The 23,920-nt window shown below is 39.0% G+C and overlaps 1 protein-coding gene, 1 non-coding gene and 1 pseudogene across 2 annotated transcripts in view; all 3 read left to right on the top strand.

The window, feature by feature from the left end:
- MED17 (mediator complex subunit 17) overlaps positions 1-23,720 on the top strand; it is a 28,880-nt gene extending 5,160 nt beyond the window's left edge. Inside the window, exons 2-12 of the mRNA XM_055283272.2 lie at positions 714-880; positions 3,278-3,497; positions 6,736-6,872; positions 6,959-7,043; positions 7,929-8,081; positions 9,413-9,543; positions 10,543-10,727; positions 12,072-12,209; positions 17,685-17,802; positions 19,866-20,025; positions 21,964-23,720. Of these exons, the coding sequence (XP_055139247.1) occupies positions 714-880; positions 3,278-3,497; positions 6,736-6,872; positions 6,959-7,043; positions 7,929-8,081; positions 9,413-9,543; positions 10,543-10,727; positions 12,072-12,209; positions 17,685-17,802; positions 19,866-20,025; positions 21,964-22,175 (1,706 nt within the window). The 3' untranslated portion in view covers positions 22,176-23,720. The remainder of the gene's footprint in view (positions 1-713; positions 881-3,277; positions 3,498-6,735; positions 6,873-6,958; positions 7,044-7,928; positions 8,082-9,412; positions 9,544-10,542; positions 10,728-12,071; positions 12,210-17,684; positions 17,803-19,865; positions 20,026-21,963) is intronic.
- LOC129485634 (uncharacterized) lies at positions 7,596-7,794 on the top strand (annotated as a pseudogene).
- LOC129485604 (small nucleolar RNA U13) lies at positions 10,212-10,315 on the top strand. The gene has a single exon (XR_008658740.1). It is a non-coding gene; the product is annotated as a small nucleolar RNA U13 (small nucleolar RNA).
- Positions 23,721-23,920: the final 200 nt, after the last annotated feature.

Raw genomic sequence — 23,920 nt, forward strand, 5'->3', positions numbered from 1 at the left:
GGCACCTGTAGTCCCAGCTACTGGGGAGGCTGAGGCAGGAGAATGGCATGAACCCGGGAGGTGGAGCTTGCAGTGAGCCGAGATCGCGCCACTGCACTCCAGCTTAGGTGGGTGACAGAGCAAGACTTTGTCTCAAAAAAAAAAGAAAAGGAAGGGTACACTCCATCTGTTAATAGTGGTTACCTCTCAGGAGGGGAGAGAATCGGTTGGGGAATGAAGGAAAACTTTCACTTTTTACCCTCTAATTCTTTATCATGTGAACTCTATATAGTGAATGTTCATGTATTTAATCACAATACTTTTTTTAATGGTTAAAAGGAAGATATGCTAATAGTGGCTGGTTTACAGGTCATTTTCGTTTTGTACTTTTCTGTATTTTGGAAATGTGCAATTGTAAATTCAAGTTCTAAAAACTGTAAGAAGATTATTAAAAAGGTTTACATAAATTTGAAAAGATATTTGAGTCTATAATGTTGTAATGATAAATTTAACCTGTGGAAATAGATGTCATATTCATTTTGCGATTGTAGGAATGATAATGTGAATGTTAACAAAGATTTAAGAAACGGTAGAGGAGATGGCATAAATAAGAGAACAATTTGAAATTAAATTAATTATTTCTCCTTTTAGTACTTTTTAAACCTAAGTGAGCTGTCTGCCATTCAATGTAACGAATACTTCTGTATTTCTTTTTTTTCTCTGTCTCTTTTTAGGAGTGGTAAAATTTCAGCCTTCCCTTTGGCCTTGGGACTCAGTGAGGAACAATTTGAGAAGTGCCCTGACAGAGATGTGTGTTCTCTATGACGTTCTCAGTATTGTTAGGGATAAAAAATTTATGACTCTTGATCCTGTCTCTCAGGATGCACTTCCTCCAAAACAGGTATTTGTGGACTTTAATTGAATAATAAAATTTTATTTATTAAATCCCAGGACACTTTTTTGGCTTTGTGCCTGTTTTTCCATTTTCCTTTCTTGAAAAATTAAGTCCAGATGAAGATTTAAAGACTAGTCTAAAAGCCATACAACTGCATTTCCTTTATTTTTTTGTTATATACCTATGATCCTTGGAAGAGTTAAGTTTCATTAAGAATGTAATACTTTTAAGGCCAGGCATGGTGGCTCACGCCTGTAATCCCAGCACTTTGGGAGGCCAAGGTGGGCAGATCACGAGGTCAGGAGATCGAGACCATCCTGGCTAATGCTGTGAAACCCTGTCTCTATTAAAAACAAAAATTAGCCAGGCGTGGTGGTGGGCACCTGTAGTCCCAGCTACTCAGGAGGCTGAGGCAGGAGAATTGCTTGAGCCTGGGAGGCGGGGGTTGCAGTGAGCTGAGATTGCGCCACTGCACTCCAGCCTGGGTGACAGAGCGAGACTCCATTCCAAAAAAAAAAAGAATGTAATACTTTAAAGGTTACCAAATCTTAACAAATTGTTATAGCCTGGGTCCTTGGTCTGTGATATATTACACAAAAATGTGATGATATAATAGCTTTGGAATCAGGTAGACCTGGATTCAAATCCTGCCTCTGCCTTCATTAACTGTGTGACCTTAAATTAAGCAAGTTATTTTCTCCTAAGTCCCTGTTTTTCCATCTAATCCTTCCTTCCCTTTTTTTTAGGGGATGGATTAGAAAAGTTAGGCCAAATTATGGAGCATATTGAGAGCTGGGTAGAATTGCTGCTATTTCATAAACAGTATATTCACTTTTTGAACATTTGAAGATGAAAGAGAAGCAGCAGGAAGATGAGTTGGTGAATAGTCTGAAATCATTGAGGCTACTTGGGTCCTTAAGGAAAACAAGTGTCAAGACCATAACCAAGTTAGTCATGGAGAGGAAGTAGTGACTGTTAGAACCCATTTGTAAATAAAGTTAATTGAATAGAATTACTCACATAGTAATAGTTTCAGAATCTAGAAACATTGTGCTGGGGGACTAATAGAGTTCCCTAAATCTGCATTCTTCATTTTACAGAGAGAAAACTAAAGCTTAAAGAGATTTGTAATATGTTCAAGTTGTTGTCAAGCCAGTAGTTAGAGAGCCAAGACTAGAACTCCAGCACCTAACTCATAGCCCCACTGCCTTTTCTACTATTCTGTGCTTTTCCCAGAAGGGAGTCTCCAGGAATTTCTTAATATCTCCAGGAACTCTTTTATTTACATTCCCTAATACGATCAAAAGATTATTTTGATATGTTTATGAAGCTTTTTATGTGATTTTTGACTCTCATACAGCCAGAAAACTGTATTAAACTGGTTAGTAAAATATACACATTATGGTGATTGTGGGTATTTATCTATGTATTTATGATACATACATAGTGATTTCTGATCAGTTTTCCAAAACATTAGGATTCAGTGAAATACATTTAATATTAACAATGGCAGGGCGCGGTGGCTGATGCCTGTAATTCCAACACTTTGGGGAGCCAAAGCAGGAAGCCAGGAGTTTGAGACTATCCCAGGCAACATAGCAAGGCCCTGTCGCTACCAAAAAAAAAAAAAAAAAAAAAGCCAGGCTTAGTGTTGCACATCTGGAGTCCCAGCTTTTCAGGAAGCTGAAGCGGGAGGATCGCTTGAGCCAGTAGGTCAAGGCTATGGTGAGCCAAGATGGTGCTACTGCATTCTAGCCTGGGTGACAGAACAAGACTCCATCTCAAAAGAAAAAAAGTTAATGCTGTGTGATTTTAGTCCTAATTCCAAAAGCACTTTAATAGCTTATGGTAAGATACAAAATATGGTAAGATACAAAATACAAGATAATTTTACAGTTATACCTATTGCAGTCATTCATTCATTCTTTCATTAAATCAAATATTATGTGCCAGGCATTGTTCTAGGGTTTGTGGATATAGCGGTTTCTGCCATCATGCAGGTTACCATTGAAGCAGAGATTATAGATGTTAATCAGAAGTATAATGAGTACCAGAAAGGTTATATATAACTATATGTGTGTGTGTACAAGATAGAGGGCAGGCAATATATAAGGAGAAGAATGGCAGTACATTAAGAGGGGACCCTAACAGGCTGGACAGAGTTGATGCAATGGTAAGTTCTGACTAGAGGCCATTGTAGTGTTTTTGGTTTAACATAAGTAAAGCTTTGAGTGAGTTGGACAAAGAAATAGGTTAAGGTTATTATTTTATTAAAAACACTATTATGTGTACTTGCCCCTCCTTTTTGCTTTTCGTTCACTTCATTTTATTATTGATAAATTGTGCAATTTTAGAGTCATTTAAAAATCTTGCAGAACTGCGTGTTTGGGTTGTTTTTGATAGAATCCTCAGACGTTGCAATTGATATCCAAAAAGAAGTCACTTGCTGGAGCAGCACAAATCCTATTGAAGGGGGCAGAAAGACTGACTAAATCAGTTACCGAAAACCAAGAAAACAAGCTACAAAGAGACTTCAATTCTGAGCTTTTGCGATTACGGCAACACTGGAAACTTCGAAAAGTTGGAGATAAAATTCTCGGAGATCTGAGCTACAGAAGTGCAGGTATGAATAATTATTAAAAACTATACTTTCTGGCCAGGCGCAGTGACTCATGCATGTAATCCTAGCACTTTGGAAGGCCAAGGCGGGTGGATCACTTGAGGCCAGGAGTTCAAGATGAGCCCAGGCAACATGGCCAAACCCCGTCTCTACCAAAAATGCAAAAACTTAGCCAGGCGTGGTAACATGCACCTGTAATCCTAGCTACTTGGGAGGCTGAGGCATGAGAATTGCTTGAACCCAGGAGGTGGAGGTTGCAGTGAACCAAGATCGCACCATTGCACTCCAGCCTGGGGGACAGAGCGAGACTCTGTCTCAAAAACAAACAAAAACCATGCTTTCCGTGTAAGGATAATGTTAAACATCCTTCTATAATATATTTTTTCTGGCCGGGCACGGTGGCTGAAGCCTGTAATCCCAGCACTTTGGGAGGCCAAGGCGGATGGATCACGAGGTCAGGAGATCGAGACCATCCTGGCTAACATGGTGAAACCTCGTCTCTCCTAAATATACAAAAAATTAGCTGGACGTTGTGGTGGGCGCCTGTAGTCCCAGCTACTCCGGAGGCTGAGGCAGGAGAATGGCGTGAACCCAGGGGGCGGAACTTGCAGTGAGCGGAGATTGCGCCATTGCACTCCAGCCTGGGGGACAGAGCGAGACTCCATCTCAAAAAATATATATATATATATATTATTTCTCAGCTATGTGTTATGTTTCAAAATTTTAATTTCTGTTCATATAAGCCAAAACCACTCTTATCAGAGCCTTATAATAAATAGCCTAGTTTCTATTTCAAAACCTTTTAGGTACACTTAACAGAAAGTTCAAAGATGGGGTTTATGTGCTGGCACACCTTGAAGCATAATTGACTTTTTAGTTAGAAATGAAGTAGAACTACACTCCTCAATCAAGGCCTTACCTGTAACCCTTAAAAACTGAACATGGCCGGGTGCAGTGGCTCACACCTGTAATCCTAGCACTTTGGGAGGCTGAGGTGGGCAGATTGCTTGAGCTTAGGAATTCGATACCAGCCTGGGCAACATGGCAAAACTTCATCTCTACAAAAAATACAAAAATTAGCTGGGCGTGGTGTTGCATGCCTGTTAGTCCCAGCTACTCAGGAGGCTGAGGCAGGATGATCCCTTGAGCCCAGGAGGTCAAGGCTGCAGAGAGCTGAGATTGCACCACTGCATTCCAGCCTGACCTTGTCTCAAAAAAAAAAACCCAAAAAAACAAACAAACGAAAACTGGACATGATGGAAGTGTTCTTCTGAGAATTAAAAAAAAAAATGGACATGAAAGGAGGAAAGAAACTTTCTATTCTTTACCCTTTCTTTTCCCATTAATCTGCTCAGCTGTTTTTATGTCCTGAGTGAAGAGAAAGGGTGGCAAAAAGGTTTGCTCTCCTTTTTCCCACCAAACTAGGGCTACAACACTAACTTAGGGAATGCAACTTTTGGGGGCATACTAAAGTTTGATGATGTTGACTTCATATTTTTTGATATAAATTTTTAGTTGTTGAGCTATAATAAATAGTAGGTTTTACAAGGTAATAATGACAATGTTTTATAAGCTGCTGAGGCAATCAGAGGGGCTGGGTGTATGGAAAAACTTCATAGCTCAATGGGGTAAAAGCTGTGAATATCAGGGGAGGAGGCAAGAAGTCTTGGCTTTGATAGTTGAGATAATAGTAGAGTGATATCTGAAAGATTATTTGCCAGAGTAAGCTATCATTATCCTAAAATTAAAAAAAGGTTAAGGTGGTTAAGTCAAATACTGGAGGACTGACATGCTTCAGCATTAATATTAATTGGGGTAGTTTGAATCCCAAAGGTTAAATCTCATTATAAAGATGAATTAAAGATGACAAGACCGTTTAAAAATTTTAATAGGTGGTCTATAGAAGCAGTGCTTTCTGGTTTGGGGTATTTTCTTTTCCACAAATAATTCGTGTGCAGGAACTTTAATTCTTTCTTTGGGGTAGTCACTCATGATTATGAAAGGATTTGATCACATTGTTTTTAATTGCAAGAAAATCTTTAACATCTTCCCTTGTTATAAAACCAGTTACATTGAACCACCTATTTCTTATGTAATTCAATGGCCCAGAACAACTTACCCAAACTTCTGAACTACACAAAAACACATCACATAAAATCTAGGAACTGGGCTGGGCATGGGAGCTCACACCTGTAATCTCAGCACTTTGGGAGGCCAAGGTGGGAGGATTGCTTGAGCCCAGGAGTTCAAGACCAGACTGGACAACATAGACCCTATCTCTAAAAAAAAAAAAAACTTAAAAATTAGCTGGGTGTGATGGCATGTACCTGTAGTCCTAGTTACTTGGGAGGCTGAAGTGGGAGGATTGTTAAATCCTAGGAGTTTGAGGCTGCAGTGAGCTATGATTACACCACCACACTGCAGCCTGGAAGACAGAGGGAGACCTTGTCTCTAAAAAGATAATAAAAAATAAAAAATCTAGGAAACTGGTTGAAAAAAAGATGTTACGTGCGCTATCCTCTGTCTTCCTGTTGTTGGATGCAGAGCACTTAATTGAAGTAGAGAGGCTAAGCTCCAGAAATATTTCATCCCCAAGGTTTCATTTCTAGGAGTACATTTCTTTTTTTTTTTTTTTTTTTTTGAGACAGGTTTTGCTCTTGTTGCCCAGGCTGGAGGGCAATGGCGCAATCTCGGCTCACCACAACCTCCATCTCCTGGGTTCAAGCAATTCTCCTGCCTTAGCCTCCCGAGTAGCTGGGATTACGGGCATGCACCACCACGCCCAGCTAATTTTGTATTTTTAGTAGAGATGGGGATTTCTCCATGTTGGTCATGGCTGGTCTTGAACTCCTGACCTCAGGTGATCCACCCGCCTCATCCTCCCAAAGTGCTGGGATTACAGGCATGAGCCACCACGCCCACCCTGTGAGTACACCCATTTTTATCAATACTCCATCGGAATAAAACACTTTGGATTTTCTGTGGAATTCTTATTATAATGATGTCATTAGACTAAGAAGTGTTTTTTTTTTTTTTTAAGGTAAATAACTACCCCCACCCCCACCATTATCTTTCTTTCCTTTGTTCACCACTCCTCACCCTTTCCCCTCAAAACATATGTTTTTTAGTGGGGACTTATTTGTGGATTCAGTGATGTGGATGTGAAGTATTATATACTTAATAATGTATGTCAGAATAATATGTTAACTTTTTTATTTTCCTATTTTTAATACAACATTAGGATCTCTCTTTCCTCATCATGGTACATTTGAAGTAATAAAGAATACAGATCTTGATCTGGATAAAAAGATACCTGAAGATTACTGTCCTCTTGATGTCCAAATTCCTAGTGATTTAGAGGGGTCTGCATATATCAAGGTATTTGTCAAAATATTTTTCAAGTAATTTCTTATGAATAGCCTGAAGTTAATTTGTTAACTTTTTTTGTTTTTGTTGTCATATAGGTTTCAATACAAAAACAGGCTCCAGATATAGGTGACCTCGGCACAGTTAACCTCTTCAAACGACCTTTGCCCAAATCCAAACCAGGTATGGTTATGTTCTGTCCTCTAATTTCTGGTCTTATTTGAGCTGACATTTTAAAATAAACTGAAGATAAATATGGGTAGGAAAAACAGATATTTTGAAGTAAGAACAATTCAAAATATACTTCTAAAATTTGTCAATAAACCATTAGTGAATAGCTGTGCAATTTTTTTTTTTTTTTTCTGAGACCAAGTTTCTCTCTTGTTGCCCAGGCTAGAGTGCAATGGCGCAATCTCGGCTCACCACAACCTCCGCCTCCCAGGTTCAAGCGATTCTCCTGCCTCAGCCTTCTGAGTAGCTGGGATTACAGGCATGTGCCACCATTCCCGGCTAATTTTGTATTTTTAGTAGAGATGGGGTTTCTCCATGTTGGTCAGGCTGATCTCCAACACCCAACCTCAGGTGATCCACCCACCTCAGGTGATCCACCCGCCTCAGCCTCCCAAAGTGCTAGGATTGCAGGCATGAGCCACCAGCAACTTATTTTTAAGACTGAATTTATTTACTGGTTTTCTCTGTTAAAGAAGTGAGATTTTTATATTTTGGAAAGAATATAGCTTTGCACAGTGGCAGTATCATACCCAATGAGGTTTATCTGTGGCATGATTATTGCTAATTGATACTTCCCTCTTCAGGAATTTGAACTTTCCTCTTCAGGAATGAAAGATTGGGGTGGCGGGGAACTTCTCAATACCCTGCCAGCATGATTTGTAACACAGTTGGCATTGGCAATTTTTGACAGTCTCTATAGAGACTGAATAGGAAAAAAAGAATATACTGTAATGTAGTGTTTTCCTAAACTTTTGTCATATGTATTCAGATCACCATTTAAACTAGTTAATGCATAATATGGTTAGATAATTGATACATATATTTCTTGTCTTTCAGGTTCCCCACATTGGCAGACAAAATTAGAAGCGGCACAGAATGTTCTCTTATGTAAAGAAATTTTTGCACAGCTCTCTCGGGAAGCTGTTCAAATTAAATCACAAATCCCTCACATTGTGGTGAAAAACCAGATTATCTCTCAGCCCTTTCCGAGTAAGAGCAGCCCTTTTTCGACTTTATGAACAGGACTTTGTGTTTTGGGGAACAGGACAGAGAAGGTAGCTCTTAGGGTGTATTGGGAGAATAATGAGAGCAAAGAAATAGTGTGCTATCCATAGTGACAGCCAGTGAAGCATGTAACACAAACTACACTGTGGAATCTGTTCTGTCCTAAATAGTGTGACCCTTGGATTTTTAAGCTACATATTAAAAATTTGCACTTTGTAGTCATTATTGTGGTCAAGAGAAAGGAAAATTTGCACTAGCATAGCTAGTTATTTAGCGACAGTTGCTAAAGGAGATTTTTTCAGGGATCCTGCCTTATTTTCTAAATGAGAGGTCAGTTTAAAAATGTTTACTCTTACGCCTGTCATCCCAGCACTATGGGAGGCCGAGGCGGGCATACCACCTGGGGTCAGGAGTTTGAAACCAGCCTGACCAACGTGTTGAAATCCCATCTCTACTAAAACAAACAAAAAAATTTTTTAAAAAAAGAGTTTACTCGTAATAGTCTCAAATTTATAGAAACTGGATTTTAATTATATTATTCAAAAACAGGTAGACTTGCCCTGGAGATCAGTTTGTATTTAGCTTTGCACTTGTTTTTTTACGTAAATTCTAAGGACTGTCATCTTAGAGGGAAGTAGGTTTTAGTGGTGAGAAATTCCATCCTACTTCTCATGGGAGCAGGGAAGACTAACTGTCTTTTACGCAGTAAGACTGGCTGCCTACTCTTATTTTAAAAGAAAAAACAAATTAATATATAGCTTTTTCACCAGTCTTTAGGCAGTTCAAGGGCAGCAGCCATATTATATGTCAACAGAATTTGAATTGTTAGAATACATGGTAGCTTATTATATTCATGAATTTTTTTTTTTTTTTTTGAGATGAAGTTTCCATTTTGTTGTCCAGGCTGGAGTGCAATGGCATGATCTTGGCTCACGGCAACCTGTCCACCTCCCGGGTTCAGGCAATTCTGCCTCAGCCTCCCAAGCAGCTGGGACTACAGGCACACGCCACCATGCCCAGCTGATTTTTTTGTGTTTTTAGTAGAGACAGGGTTTCACCATGTTGGCCAGGATGGTCTCAATCCCCTGACCTTATGATTCACCCGCCTTGGCCTCCCAACATGCTGGGATTACAGGTGTGAGCCACGGTAGCCAGCCGAATAGTAATCTTGATATACAGATGTTAATCATGAGGTCTGATCTTCAAGTTTAGAATATATCTTTTGAAAATGAACTATGATTATACTTTATGAAGACAGTTTGTACCTTTCCATATTTCAGGTTATTTACATCTGTCCTCCTTCTTTTTATAAATAGGCTTGCAGTTATCTATTTCTTTGTGCCATTCCTCAAATGATAAGAAATCCCAAAAATTTGCTACTGAGAAGCAATGTCCAGAGGACCACCTTTATGTCCTAGAGCATAATTTGCATCTACTGATTAGAGAGGTAAGGAAATAAATGGTTTTCTTTGCACTCTGGTGAGCATGTCCAGGGCAGTGAGTATGCACAAAGTCCCCCTCGTCTGCTGAGTCTTGATTATTCACGTAGCAACAGCATTCACTGTCTGATGTGAAAGATCCTTGCTGTGTGCTAGGGGAGTACAGAGATAATCACAATACTGTCCCTGTTCCCAAACATACCTTCTAGTGGTAGAGATACACAGGTTTTAAAGTACAGGTGTAAGAAACATGATGCTAAAGTGCAGAGGGAAGGGCGATTCTGACTAGGGGAGATAAGGGAAAATGTCTTGCCAGAGTCTGTGAACAGACTAGTTTTATTTTAGGACTTGTTCTACTTACAGATCATCTACAACTGTTTCCAGGGAGCTGGTTCACAGGCCAGGGTAATTTCAAAAGAATATCCTGTGAAATTTCATAGAATTATATATTACAGCCTCCCCCGCCCCACCCCAAAACCTGGTTCAGTTGATTGTGATGATGCAAGAGTTGTTTTTAAAAAGCTCCTCAGGAGGTTCAGATAGGCAGCCGGGTTTGGGAACCTCTAATCTAGGGTATAGTGAAAGAACTATTTACTGATTGCATATGTTCTATTTATGAGACTCAATGAAGAGGATTGTTGTACATTTTAAAACTTGTAAAATAAAAAAGCTTGAGATCCTTTTGTGGTTCAAAAGCATGATTGGGCTTTCATGCTCATGCGTGAGTTGTGACTCCCTCAAACCACCTTATTAGGATGTGGGCACATTACCCATCCGACATGAGAAAAGGAAAAAAGTTACAGCTTGAGAGGGACCCTTCTCTTTACAGTCTTGCATTATGTGTGACCTAGTAGATGCTAGCATTTTTCTCCAAGGTTGGATTGTTTTCATATGTGGTTCAAATCCATTCCTTTCAGTGTTTCTAAGATGTCAACCATGTTTTGATTAAATATTATGTAGCATTTACTATGTGGATATTGGTTATTTAAAATGGCTGTTTTTGTTAGTTTCATAAACAGACCTTGAGTTCCATCATGATGCCTCATCCAGCAAGTGCACCTTTTGGCCACAAGAGAATGAGACTTTCGGGTCCTCATGCTTTTGATAAAAATGAAATTAATTCATTACAGTCCAGTGAAGGGCTTCTGGAAAAAATAATTAAACAAGCAAAGCATATTTTTCTAAGGAGTAGGTAAGATTGAAAAAAGTTGCTGTTTTCTGTTTTTTCTTTGAAATTGCAGTGTGTTTTCTTCTATTTCATACACTTTTTTGGGATGCTTTAACTTTTTTATTTTAGGGAGAGGAAGTGGTAAGAGTTTATTTACGCTCATAGACTGGGTCCTGTCAAGTCTGGGGAAGACTTAGATCCACTTCTGAGCTAACAGTGTATTCTTTCTAACACTGTCACTTTTTTGCAAAGACAACTGACTAGGAATGTGCCTTACAACACCATACTTTCTTCAGTAACCCAGCTGTGAGATACTTATTTGTGAACTGATTTAAAGCTTTTTCTTGAGGGTTTCTGTATATTTTGTTTCTTGCCCATTTTAGAGTTTGGAGGACACTTTCCTTATGTTAACTTATTTAATCCTTATTCTTTGCGGCGGGTAGTATTAACCCTGTTTTTACTGATAAGATTGAGGCTTAAAGAAGTTATGCACCTAAAAATCAGATAATTAGAAACTGAGGGTTTGGTTAATTTAAATGATTTATGCTTTGGTTCTAAGTGTTGGCTGTTGATTAGTGTGTATAAGATTACTGGCTTTGGAGTTAGATTCCCAGGTTTTTAGCTCTGGATTTAGACTCCCAGGTTTTGTATCCCAGTTTATAGCTATATGACCTTGGGCAAATTGCTTAACATTGCTAAACTTTTTTCTGTTTAAAAAATGAAAATAATAGTGCCTACCTAATAAGGTTAAGATTAAATGATATGTTAGTAAGATTAAATGATATAATTCATGAAAGCTCTTATTATAATGCTTGCTGTATAATGAACACTTGATAAATCTTGTTTCTCATTTGTATTGCTATTTTTCTTTTTTTGGAGTATAAGGATTTGATTGTGCAAAAAATCTCTAGCTTCTCTTGAATATGATTATAATTTCATTACAGTAATGCGTCTAGATGTGGGTGTGTCCCAAGTCATTTGTTACCAGGGATCAAGTACTGACATTTATGAATGATTTATATTAGGTTTATACCATAGAATATCGAATATCCTTCTCACTCATTTCCTGATAAGCTTTTCTGAGTGGAAGAAAATAAATAGAGTTAAAGGGAATAAACCCATCATGAATCGTCATAATCGGGTGTGTGATGAGAGTGTATTGTAATGTCAAGCCAAGAACCTACACATTCAAGCAGTATGAAAGGGTTCTTAGAGCTACCTCTGCCTTTATTTAAAGTCTGCCTTACACATAGTGGTAGTTTTAAAAAGTAGTTAGTTTTAAAATTTTCATAAAATTGATGAATCATTTATATTCCTGTCATTTTGTATGGTGACTTTAAAAGTTTTTTAACCTCTTGTGTTTAAAAGAGCTGCTGCAACCATTGACAGCTTAGCAAGCCGAATTGAGGATCCTCAGATACAGGCTCATTGGTCAAATATCAATGATGTTTATGAATCTAGTGTGAAAGTTTTAATCACATCACAAGGCTATGAACAAATATGCAAGTAAGTGGCCAAAATAAAAGTTTTGTATTTAATATGTTAATTTGCTATTGATGTTTGCTGAGTAATTATATTAAGCATTTGGTTTTTATTTGCTAGGGTGGCATAACGTTTCTGTAAATTATATAAGCTGTAGAGTGTTTTTTTTTTTTTTTAGTAGGTGGAGTCTCACTCTTTTACCCAGGTTAGAGTGCAGTGATAATCATAGCTGACTACAGCCTCGAGCTCCTGGGTTCAAGGAATTCTTCTGCCTCAACCTCCTGAGTGGCTGGGACTATAGGCGTGTGCCCCCATGCCCAGCTAATTAAAAAAAAAATTTTTAAGAAACAGGTCCATGTTGCCCATGCTGGTCTTGAACTCCTGGACTCCAGCAATCCTGCTGTCTTGACCTCCCAAAGTGCTGGGATTACAGGCATGAGCCACCACTCCCGGCCCCTGTTTTTTTGTTTTTTTGATGGCAATTAGTTCTTAGGAGAAAATTCATAAAGTCTGTTTTTAAACATTGTAAGAATGAGAGGTAAGAATGTCTGAAAACTAGTCTTTATTAAGTAAATGTCACATATTTGAGCTGGGGTAAACAATGAACCCCGGCACTGAGCAGAAGGCTGCCTTACCTCTTGAGACTCTAGGTCTGCCTCAGTTCTTGCCTGATGGTTATGGCAGGTCTAGTATATTTGAAGTGAATAGGGCCATTTGCATTCTAGCCTGTACACTCCATGTTATGCCTAAAACAACCTAAGTTTTATAGCTCTCATGACCTGGTGTTGATCCTGGGTCTAATCGAGTTCATGATTATGCCCTAAAAACTGGGTTGATAACTGTGTGTCTGTGAAGGAGGTAAGATGGTTTTTGTCCCCAGGCTTCATAGGAATGCAGTCTACTTGATTTACATTCACAAATCACAGGTTAATACAATTGGACAGTAGCCATTAAGGACTTTTTAGCCTACTTTTTGAGCCTCTTTGAAATTTAACACCTGACATTTGTCAGGGTCTGTGACTACGTTTTATTTTTAAAGTGTTAGTTGCTTTATTTACTTTTTGTCTCAGTTTGTGTTTTTGAGATGGCGTCTCACAATGCTGTTGCCCAGGCTGATCTCAAACTCTGGGGCTCAAGCAGTCCTCCTGCCTCAGCCTCCTGTGTAGCTGGGACTACAGGTGTGCACTACCATACCCTTCTTAGTTGCTTTATTTCAGACAGACGTAACTAGCCACAGTAAAGCAAAGCATACTGTGAAACACAAAATAACGACCCTTAGGAGTAGGGGCAGAAAATACATTTATAATGCTATTGTTTTCTTTCTTTTTGATTTTTCCTATGTACAGTCATTCCCAATATAATGCTATTTTTAATGCAGAGGTTTTAATTCACTTAAAAAATGAAAACGTAGTAGATAAGTGTGAGAGCAGATGTAGAGTGTGAAAGAATACACAATGGGAAGGAAACTAGTCCTGAAACTTCCAGAGAAAGATGATGGAATAAAGTAGAGTCATAGAGTTTTCTTCCCCTCTATCTAAAGAAATAATAAAATAATTGGGGTGATTTGAGGGTGGGGTGGGAGAAAGTAGGTGTTGAGCATAGATGAAACAAGTTTGGATTGCATTTTTAACTTAAGACTGGGTGATGGGATTATAGGCTATCATTATATTATACTTCTGTTGGTGTTTATTATTTATTTGCCAGTAAGCCTTTTGCCCTCCTACTGTTTGTGTTTAAAATTTTCCATAGTAAAAAGTTAAGAGAGACTGAGTGCAATGGAAAGGAAAAGAGAAAATTATCATCATTGAATTGTTTATACTTAGAACTAAGACTAAAACTGTGGGATTATGGTTACAGGTCCCAATGTAAACGTTGTAAACTTCCATGAAGAAAGGTTAGTGAAGATGTAGCCTTGACAGAATCAAGAGTGAAAGAGAAGTAGAAGGCAGTAGTAGAATGCCCTTTTCCTCATCTTCTATAGCTGGTGTATTAGGGTTCTCTAGAGGGACAAAACTAATGGAATGTATATATATATATATATATATATATATATACACATACACATAAAGGGGAGTTTATTAAGTATTAACTCACAGGATCAGAAGGTCCCACAATAGGCCATCTGCCGGCTGAGGAGCAAGGAGAGTCAGTCCAAGTTCCAAAACTAAAGAACTTGGAGTCTGTTGTTCAAGGGCAAGAAGCATCCAGCACGGGAGAAAGATGTAGGCTGGGAGGCTAGGCCAGTCTCTCACATTTTTCTGCCTGTTTATATTCTAGCCCCACTGGCAGCTGATTAGATGGTGCCCACCCAGATTAAGGGTGGGTCTGCCTTTCCCAGCCCACTGACTTAAATGTTAATCTCGTTTGCACCCTCACAGACACACGTAGGACCAATACTCTGTATCCTTCAATCCAATCAAGTTGACAGTATTAACCATCACAGCTGGGCTCAACTTAGGCTATTGAAAGTTGAAAATAATTATCAGAATTCCTTTGGATCAATCATTTAAAACAGTTTCTTACAACTCTTTCTAGGAAAGTCTATGTATTTACAAGCATATATATCCTACCTGTTCTTGTAACTGACCTCTCTTTAAAAAAAATTTTTTTTTACATATGCATGTAAAAAGACATGTAACCCTACCTCTCTTACACAGTTTTGTATGCTTTCTAAAAACATAATACACATAACAAAATTCACCATTTTAAAGTGGACACAGTTCAGTGGTCTTTAGTATATTCCCTATGTTGTATAACCATCATCATCTAATTATTGAACATTTCCATCACCCCAAAAAGAAACTCTACATATTAGCAGTCGTTTGTAATTTACGTGATTTTTAAACTCAGTAGTGTTTTAGTTCAACTTACTCAGGTAGGCTTAATGATCAGAATACAATGGGATCAATTAGGAAGAACTGTATACAGGAAATGCTTTACAGAGTAGTAGACTCTTTTTATGTCGACTATTTTAACAAGGTTTAAAATATGTGGATTATTCTGCATTCTTCTGAGTTAAAATTATTCATGTGGCCATAAGGTCCAGAAATGCAGACAAGACACATAATAAATAATTTATTGCTCAGTAGTCATATATGAGTGAGTAAACATTATTTTGTTAGCACATAGATCTACCTCATTTTCTTCTTACAGCCTTTTTGTATTTCATTAATATGTCCCAAACTTCTAATCGGTCTTCTGTTGTTGAACATTTTTGTTGAGTACCAGCAAAATAATTTGTACATACACAGGCATATCAATTTATAGGGTAAAGTCCTACAAGTATAATTGCTGGGTTAAAAGAGAAGGACATTTGGCTGGGCACAGTGGCTCATGCCTGTTTCCCCAGCATTTTGGGCAGAGCACTTGAGGCCAGGAGTTCGAGCCTAGCCTGGCCAACATGATGAAACCCTGGCCCTGCTAAAAACAGAAAAATTAGCTGGGTGTGGTGGTACATGCCTGTAGTCCCAGCTACTTGGGAGGCTGAAGTGGGAGAATCATTTGAACTCAGGAGACAGAGGTTGCAGTGAGCTGAGATTGCGACACTGCCCTTCAGCCTGGGTAATAGAGTGAGATCCTGTCTCCAAAAAATAAAATTTTTACTTAGTACTACCAAATTGTTCTTCAAAGTGGTTGCCACAAGTATGCATTCACCAATAGTGAGTCATAAGAAACCCTGTTCCTTCACACCTTGTTTTAAGAATTCTAAAATGTTGGTTAGATTAATATATCTTTAAGCCTTTTGAGTTGTGTTTTTCTTTGAGAAAACAATGTAAACTTTAGTTCATCAAAATTACAACTTAAGCCAGGCATGGTTGCACACACCTGAAGTCCCAGCTTCTCAGGAGGCTGAGTGGGGAGGATCACTCAACATCAGGATTTCAAGGATGCAGTGCGCTATGATGGCACCTTGGATAAAACCACTGCATTCCAGCCTGGGCAACATAGCAAGACCCTGTCTCTTTTTTTTTTTGAGATGGAGTTTTGCCCTGTCACCAGATTGGAGTGCAGTAGTGTGATCTTGGCTCACTGCAACCTCTGCCTCCCAGGTTCAAGCAATTCTCCTGCCTCAGCCTCCCAAATAGCTGGGACTACAGATGTGTGCCACCATGCCCACCTGATTTTTGTATTTTTAGTAGGGGTTTCACCATGTTGGCCAAGATAGTCTGGATCTCTTGACCTTGTGATCGCCCGCCTCAGCCTCCCAAAGTGCTGGGATTACAGACGTGAGCCACTGCGCCCAGCCTTTATTTTTTTTAATTACAATTTTATGTAGACAATCACCAAAATGCTTTATTCTCAAATATTTGCTTTAAAACAAAGTTAGAAACGAGCTATTATCAAATGTGAGAGGACATAAAGCTGCTTTTTCCCGCATTTTGTTCATCTAGGTTATTAGGGGATTTCAAGTTTCTTGGACATATTACATGCTGAAATTTTAGAAGTTGCTTTGGAAGAGTGCAGTGATCTGCTTGTTATTTACTGGGTATTGTATGAGTTTCTTTATTTGACCTAAGCCAAATTAATGGAGTTTATATATTCTGACTTGTTTGCCGATTATTTCAGTAAGAGAAGGTAAAGAGTTAACAAAACCGTTTCTCTTTCTGTATGAGAATTTGCTCTTTGGTTAACGCTGGCTCTAATCCCTTGGAAACCTGATAAGGAAAGATGTCATCTGTATTACTAGTCAACAATTGCTTATAGTAAAAATGATCTCAAATTGGTAAAATGCATCTGAACCAGGAGAAATTTTAAATAACTGATGGGAATGCCTTTGGATTTTCCTGGATAGTGGTGACTTTTAAAACTGCGCTTGGCTTGTGGAAACCATGCCTATGGAGTTGTTACAAAAGCTTATGGCTCCTGTTAGGGCAGGTCCCACATATACCCAATGTGGATCTCATCTCCTTGCAACAAAGGTATTCTGCTGCTATATAGACAGTTGCATGATCTGCTGGCAAGCTGTGGTCTCTTCAAATGCTTCTGGGTAGACTGGTACTCAGTGTGGTCTATGGTATTCTGGGGTGAGTCTGTTTAGTTGAACCTAAGAAGACCCCTGCATCTCCTCCATGGATGTTGGTGTGAGTAATTAAAACTTGTTTTTTTTTTTTTTTGGCCGGGTGCAGTGGCTCAGGCCTGTAATCCCAGCACTTTGGGAGGCTGAGGCAGGTAGATCACTTCAGATCAGGAGTTCAAGACCAGCCTGGCCAACATGGTGAAATTCCGTCTCTACTAAAAATAACAAAAATTAGCCTGACGTGGTGGCGGGTGCCTGTAATCCCAGCTACTTTGGAGGCTGAGGCAGGAGACTCTCTTGAACTCAGGAGGCAGAGGTTGCAGTGAGCTGAGATCATGCCACTGCACTCCAGCCTGGGCAACAGGCTTTGAGACTTTGTCTAAAAAATAATAATTTCTAATTTGATGTAAATGTTTATTATTTATGAAATTGTATAAGATAATTTTGAACATCTCTGATTTTTAGTATGTGTGTCTATAAAGGTCCATTCAACTGCAATTGAACATTGGAGTTGAGCAGATTCGAGTTGTACATAGAGATGGAAGAGTAATTACACTGTCTTATCAGGAGCAGGAGCTACAGGATTTTCTTCTGTCTCAGGTAACAGTTGCAGATTTTGTCTTAAGCCCCCTTCTTCGCATAGCTACTTAAAGAATAAATTGGTTAAAAAGTAGTTAAAATGTAATAAATTGTGTAAGAAGAAAAAAATTTTTTTCCAGTAGAAATTAAATTCTGTTTAATTTCTAATGCACATTTTACAACCTGTTGGTTAACTGGAAGTACTGATAAGCTGTCCTAGGTTTTCACATAGTTTATGTTAAGATGAAGGACCAGTTCTGAGACTAGCAAGTTTTTTTTCCCACATGTCATGTTTGTGAAGGTTTACAAAATCTCTAGGGTTTACAACATCTCCAGAGTTGTTGTAGAAACTGAAGAAAACTAGAGAAAGGGAGATCAGATAAAAGACTATAATGACCCTTATCCATAATAAATGAAGTAGTTGAATCTCAAGTCCAAGGTGCAGTATAGAAAGTGATGGGTCTGAGGCTGGGTATGGTGGTTTGCGCCTATAATCCCAGCACTTTGGGAGGCTAAAGCGAGAGTATCACTTCAGGTCAGGAGTTCAATACCAGACTAGGCAACATAGCAAGACCCCTGTCTCCACAAAAATAGAAAATTAGGTGGGTGTGTTGGTATGTACCTATAGTCATAGCTATTAGGGAGGCTGAGGCAGGAGGGTTGCCTGAGCCCGGGTGTTCAAGGTTACAGTGAGCTATAATTGGTCCCACTGTACTTCAGCCCAGGGTGGCAGAGCAAGATACCATCTCTTTAAAAAAAAAAAAAAAAAAAAGTGATGTGTTCTAGTCCCAGCTTTACGACAAACTTGCTTTGTGACATCAGACAAATTTCTAGCCCTTTCTTTTCATATCTAACAGTATTTTTCCTAATTTCTTCATGGAGTTTTTAATGACCCAGTGAAATACTGAATTGTGAGATAAAGGATAGGTTTTTGAAATGCTAATGCAAGATACTATTTTTTTTCACATTAAAAAAAAATAGTAACAGTTTCCACCTCAGAAGCAATAATCTTATATACTGATTTGCTTCTTTGGTGCCAAGTAAATAAAATTCATTTGTTAGGTATGGCAGCTCTTGGCTGATTACATCCAAATTGGCTTTGGTCACCTTAAGCACACACACAAAAATATATTAGAACACTATTGAGTAGGTCCCAGAATCAATGGGAGGTCTAGAGAACAAGGCTTGCAGATGGATAGGGATCAAAGCTAGATATGAGAACCATGGCCAGGGGAATGGCACTCATGCTGTCCCAGCACTACTGCCTTCAGCACTGGTGACAAAATGCATTCTAAATTGCCCCCATTGTATCAGTCAGAGTCTTAACAAGAAATAGGTGGCAGACTCAGGAGGATCTAAAGATCTATTTACAAAGATGTGGGTGTAGGTGAGCCACCAGGAATAGTGTGGTAACCTGCTGCTAGTAGTAGTAACCAGGTAACCAGGCCCCAGGGACTTAGTGGTCACCATTCCTAGGCCAAAGTTAAGAGGAAGGACAGATTACAAGAACCCTAAGCAGGAGAGTCATGTAGAACAGTCCATCTTGAGAAGCCTAGCAACCAGTCAAGAGATACAACCACCCTAGACAACCTCACAGGGAGGGTGCCAGGGGAATAAATACCCTGACCTCCCTCTTCCTTGCCATCCTGCTGGCTCCCATTGGATGGCTCCCATTACCTGAATCCAGCCCAAAGCCAGAGGATTTAAGAAGGTATTAATGTAACCACGTGTGTCAGCCTCCCAGGGCAGAAAATAAGGTAGACAGTGGATTTGAAAGGGCAAATGTTACACAATATTCAGTGATCTAGATGGTAGTCTTCAGTTGGCCAAATTTATGTCATATGTCTTTGCTTAAGCTGCCGGTGGGCAGGAGAAGCAATTATCAGGCAACTTTAGCTTTTGCAGTGGAAGGTGAGTCCTATTCCCTCCCCCTAAGTTACACACAGGAAGATTCCTCAGACCTAAGATAGGGTTGCTGTACTAGACAATGAGTACCCCAACAGAAGTTTACTTTATGGTCATGATGTTAAGTCACTGCAAATATCTCTGCTGATTGTCAGTCAAGTGTCCTTTTTCATTCACAGATGTCACAGCACCAGGTACATGCGGTTCAGCAACTCGCCAAGGTTATGGGCTGGCAAGTACTGAGCTTCAGTAATCATGTGGGACTTGGACCTATAGAGAGCATTGGTAATGCGTCTGCCATCACGGTGGCCTCCCCGAGTGGTGACTATGCTATTTCAGGTACTTTCTGCTGCTTTGAATGAGAAGGGACCATTGGGAGTTTGGCTTTAACATTTAGTTTTAATAATTAAATATGGGTAAGAGTAATTTATCTCTGCAATAAATAAGTTAATGTTGTATTTACACTGAATGTTTATTTGATCATAGCTATTATTCAGAGCAAGAGATTATTATTTCTCTTTCTAGTAATTATAATAAATGTTTAGATTGGCAGCACATTTTCCTGAGATAGTCTGAAAAGTATCATCAGCACTATTACTCCTGCAGTCCCAAAGTTTAATGGATAAAAACTTTAAAAGAATATACTGCTGTAAACACGGGAAGAAAAATATCTGATCCTAAAAATAGTAAAGGGATGGAACAGAGAGGAGTATCTAATGCAAGATACTATTTTTTTCACATTAAAAAATAGTAACAGTTTTTAAAATATTTTAAAATAAATAATTAAAAAATAATTTAAAGTGTTCTGTTTTATTTTATTTTATTTTATTTTTATTTATTTATTTTTGAGACGGAGTCTTGCTCTTTTGCTCAGGCTGGAGTGCAGTGGTGTGATATCAGCTCACTGCAACCTCTGCCTCCCAGTTTCAAGCGATTCTCCTGCCTCAGCCTCCCGAGTATCTGGGACTACAGGTGCCCATCATCACACTCGACTAATTTTGTATTTTTAGTAGAGACAGGGTTTTGCCATGTTGGCCAGGCTGGTCTCAAACTCCTAACCTTAGATGATCTGCCTGCCTTAGCCTCCCAAAATGCTGGGATTACAGGCGTGAGCCACTGCATCTGGCCGAGAAGTATTTTATTAAGCACCTTCTACGAGTGGGCACTTTAATAGGCACTTGCATGAGTATTACATAGCTGAAATTTACATTTGAAGCACTTACGGTTTTAGTGTGATCTTTGTAATATCTGCTCTGACTACTTTAAAAATACAGTCATGTGTTGCATAACGACAGGGACAGGTTCTGAGAAATGTGTTGTTAGAGGATTTCATCGTATGATAATAGAGTGCACTTACACAGCCCTAGATGGTACAGCTTACTACATGCACATCTAGGCTTCATGGCATAGCCTGTTGCTCCTAGGCTACAAACCTGTACAGCATGTTACTGTACTGAATACTACAGGCAGTTGTAATGCAACAAAAGCAGTTGACTGAAATGTTATGCAGCTCATGACTGTATTTGAAAGAGTGGGTAGGTAGAAATGTTTCCCCACAGGATCACACCTTGTGAATCTGCAAGCTTGGTCATTGCTGGATCTTGATTGCTAGGAATTTCAAAATACCCTCTTCTTCTTTCCTAAATAATAGTTAAAACCTCATTAAAACCTTAAATTCTTAATTCAGAATAATCTTTCCTTCCTCCCTTTCAGTCCTGATTTTAAGTGGTTGAGGTTTCATTACATATTAGGCATGTATTAACAATTCATTGAATGATTGCATTATCAAATGAATGTATTGAAAAAAAATAGGTAAATGTACTCACGCCTGTAATCCCAGCACTTTGTGAGGCTGAGGTGGGAGGATTACTTGAGCCCAGGAGTTTGAGACCAGCCCTGGCAACATAGTGAGACCTTGTCTTTAACCACCTCCCTAAAAAAGCTTTCTATGTTTTTCAGTGCTGCATGTGGAAACAAACAAACAAAAAGATGATTTCCTGAAATTATAGAGGACATTTGACATTTCTAGGTCAAAACTCATCTTGCTTAATCTTTGTGGTACAAATAATAATTCGTGAATATTTATACCATCCTCTTACATAAAAGTTAGAATTTTTTTTCTTGCATGTTGAAACTGAAAAAGCACTTTTTAGCAAGAATATTTAAGTCGGTAGACAAAGTTTTTGTATTCACAGTAGAATGAAGTTGTGGGATTTATCCTTGTTATTTCTAGTTTGGTAAACTAGAGTGTATTGATATTTTGGTTTTTCTCCACAGTTCGTAATGGACCTGAAAGTGGCAGCAAGATTATGGTTCAATTTCCTCGTAACCAATGTAAAGACCTTCCAAAAAGTGATGTTTTACAAGATAACAAATGGAGTCATCTTCGTGGGCCATTCAAAGAAGTTCAGTGGAATAAAATGGAAGGTCGAAACTTTGTTTATAAAATGGAGCTGCTTATGTCTGCACTTAGCCCTTGTCTACTATGATTTTTTCCAGATGTTTCCTAAAGAAGTTTCCAGAAACTTTGACTTGAAATATTTGCAGATTAACTATAAGCACAAAGAAGAGATAACTTCCAAAAGAGTGCTGTTTTTGAAAATAATAATTAGGAAATGTTTATTTAGCACTTTGAAACTTTTCACTTTATAAATGACAAGTGCTTTGAAATGCAGAAGTTTATGTACAGTTGTATATACAGTATGACAAGATGTAAAATAATACGTTTTTCATGCAGTTTGAAATATTACTAACTTAAGGGTTTCTATTTGCTTTTTAAAATATTCCTTCTTTGATGTTGACATCAAATAAAGTGTGTGGTTTAAAAAAATCTCCAAATACTTTTTCCCCCAAAATACTTTCTAAACTTTTTTTTTTTTTTTTTTTTGAGATGGTGTCTCACTCTGTAGCCCAGTCTGGAGTGCAGTGGTGTGATCATGGCTCACTGCAGTCTTCACCTCCCAGGCTTAGGTGATCCTTCTGTCTCAGCCTTCCGAGTAACTGGGACCACCGGCATGCACTACCACACCTGGATAATTTTTGTATTTTTTATAAAGACAGGGTTTTTCCATGTTGCCCAGGCTGGTTTCGAACTCGGCTCAAGTGATCTACCTGCCTCTGCCCCCCAAAGTGCTAGGATTACAGGCGTGAGCCACCATGCCCAGCCTACTCTCTAAACTCTTGAAAACCTCTTCTTGTAGTTGTCTCCTTTAAGCTTTCCTGAGACTAACCTACATAGGTAATTTAAGAGCATCCTCAGAAAGGACAGCTGAAGGCATAGGAGGCAGATTATCTCTTTAGGGCGTCCTCAAGTTTTTTTGGTCTGTTCTCCCACTTTTTTTTTTTTTTTTTTTTTTGAGACGGAGTCTTGCTCTGTCTCCCAGGCGGGAGTGCAATGGCGCGATCTCGGCTCACTGCAAGCTCCGCCTCCCGGGTTCATGCCATTCTCCTGCCTCAGCCTCCCGAGTAGCTGGGACTACAGGCGCCTGCCAACACGTCCGGCTAATTTTTTGTATTTTTAGTAGAGATGGGGTTTCACTGTGTTAGCCAGGATGGTCTCGATCTCCTGACCTCGTGATCCGCCCACCTCGGCCTCCCAAAGTGCTGGGATTACAGGCTTGAGCCACCGTGCCCGGCCTGTTCTCCCACTTGAATGACCTCACCAGTTGAGACACCTAGTGCATGGCTCATGCCCAGCCTTCCACCTGGGATTCTCCAACCTCCACCCAGCAGCCTTGGATTGCTTTCTCCAATTAAGGCCTTTCCATTAGCTCTCTGCTTTTTCAAAGGGAAAAAACTAATAGATTAGTGGATTATCTTTTCCAAGGAACAGGTTTGCACTTCTTGGAAATAGTGCCTAAAGTGTGCCCATTAATATGAGGATAGATTTAGGCTTATAAGCCTTTCGGTACCACTGAAAGTAATATCATACAGGTGAGCTCTCCTTATAAGTAAGGCTTTCAATTTTTAAAACAGACATCCTTCTTTAACAGTTTGTAAGATGACTGTGCAGTAATAAAAGTCCTTTGTATTTCTCCACCGTGTTTTCATTAAAGAAAAAATGGAGCTTGTGGGCCATGATAGAACAACTTTGTGCTTTTTTCCCCTTCTGATCAAGATCTTGCATCTTTCTATCCATTGAAATTAAAATAATTGGTATGAATTTGCAGTTATTTAAAAACCTTGAGTGCTTCAAAAATTATTGTTGCCTGCAAAATTTGCCTTGGCCAATAGG

The sequence above is a fragment of the Symphalangus syndactylus genome, chromosome 6, assembly GCF_028878055.3.
Source record: "Symphalangus syndactylus isolate Jambi chromosome 6, NHGRI_mSymSyn1-v2.1_pri, whole genome shotgun sequence".
In the NCBI taxonomy this organism is placed as follows: domain Eukaryota; kingdom Metazoa; phylum Chordata; class Mammalia; order Primates; family Hylobatidae; genus Symphalangus; species Symphalangus syndactylus.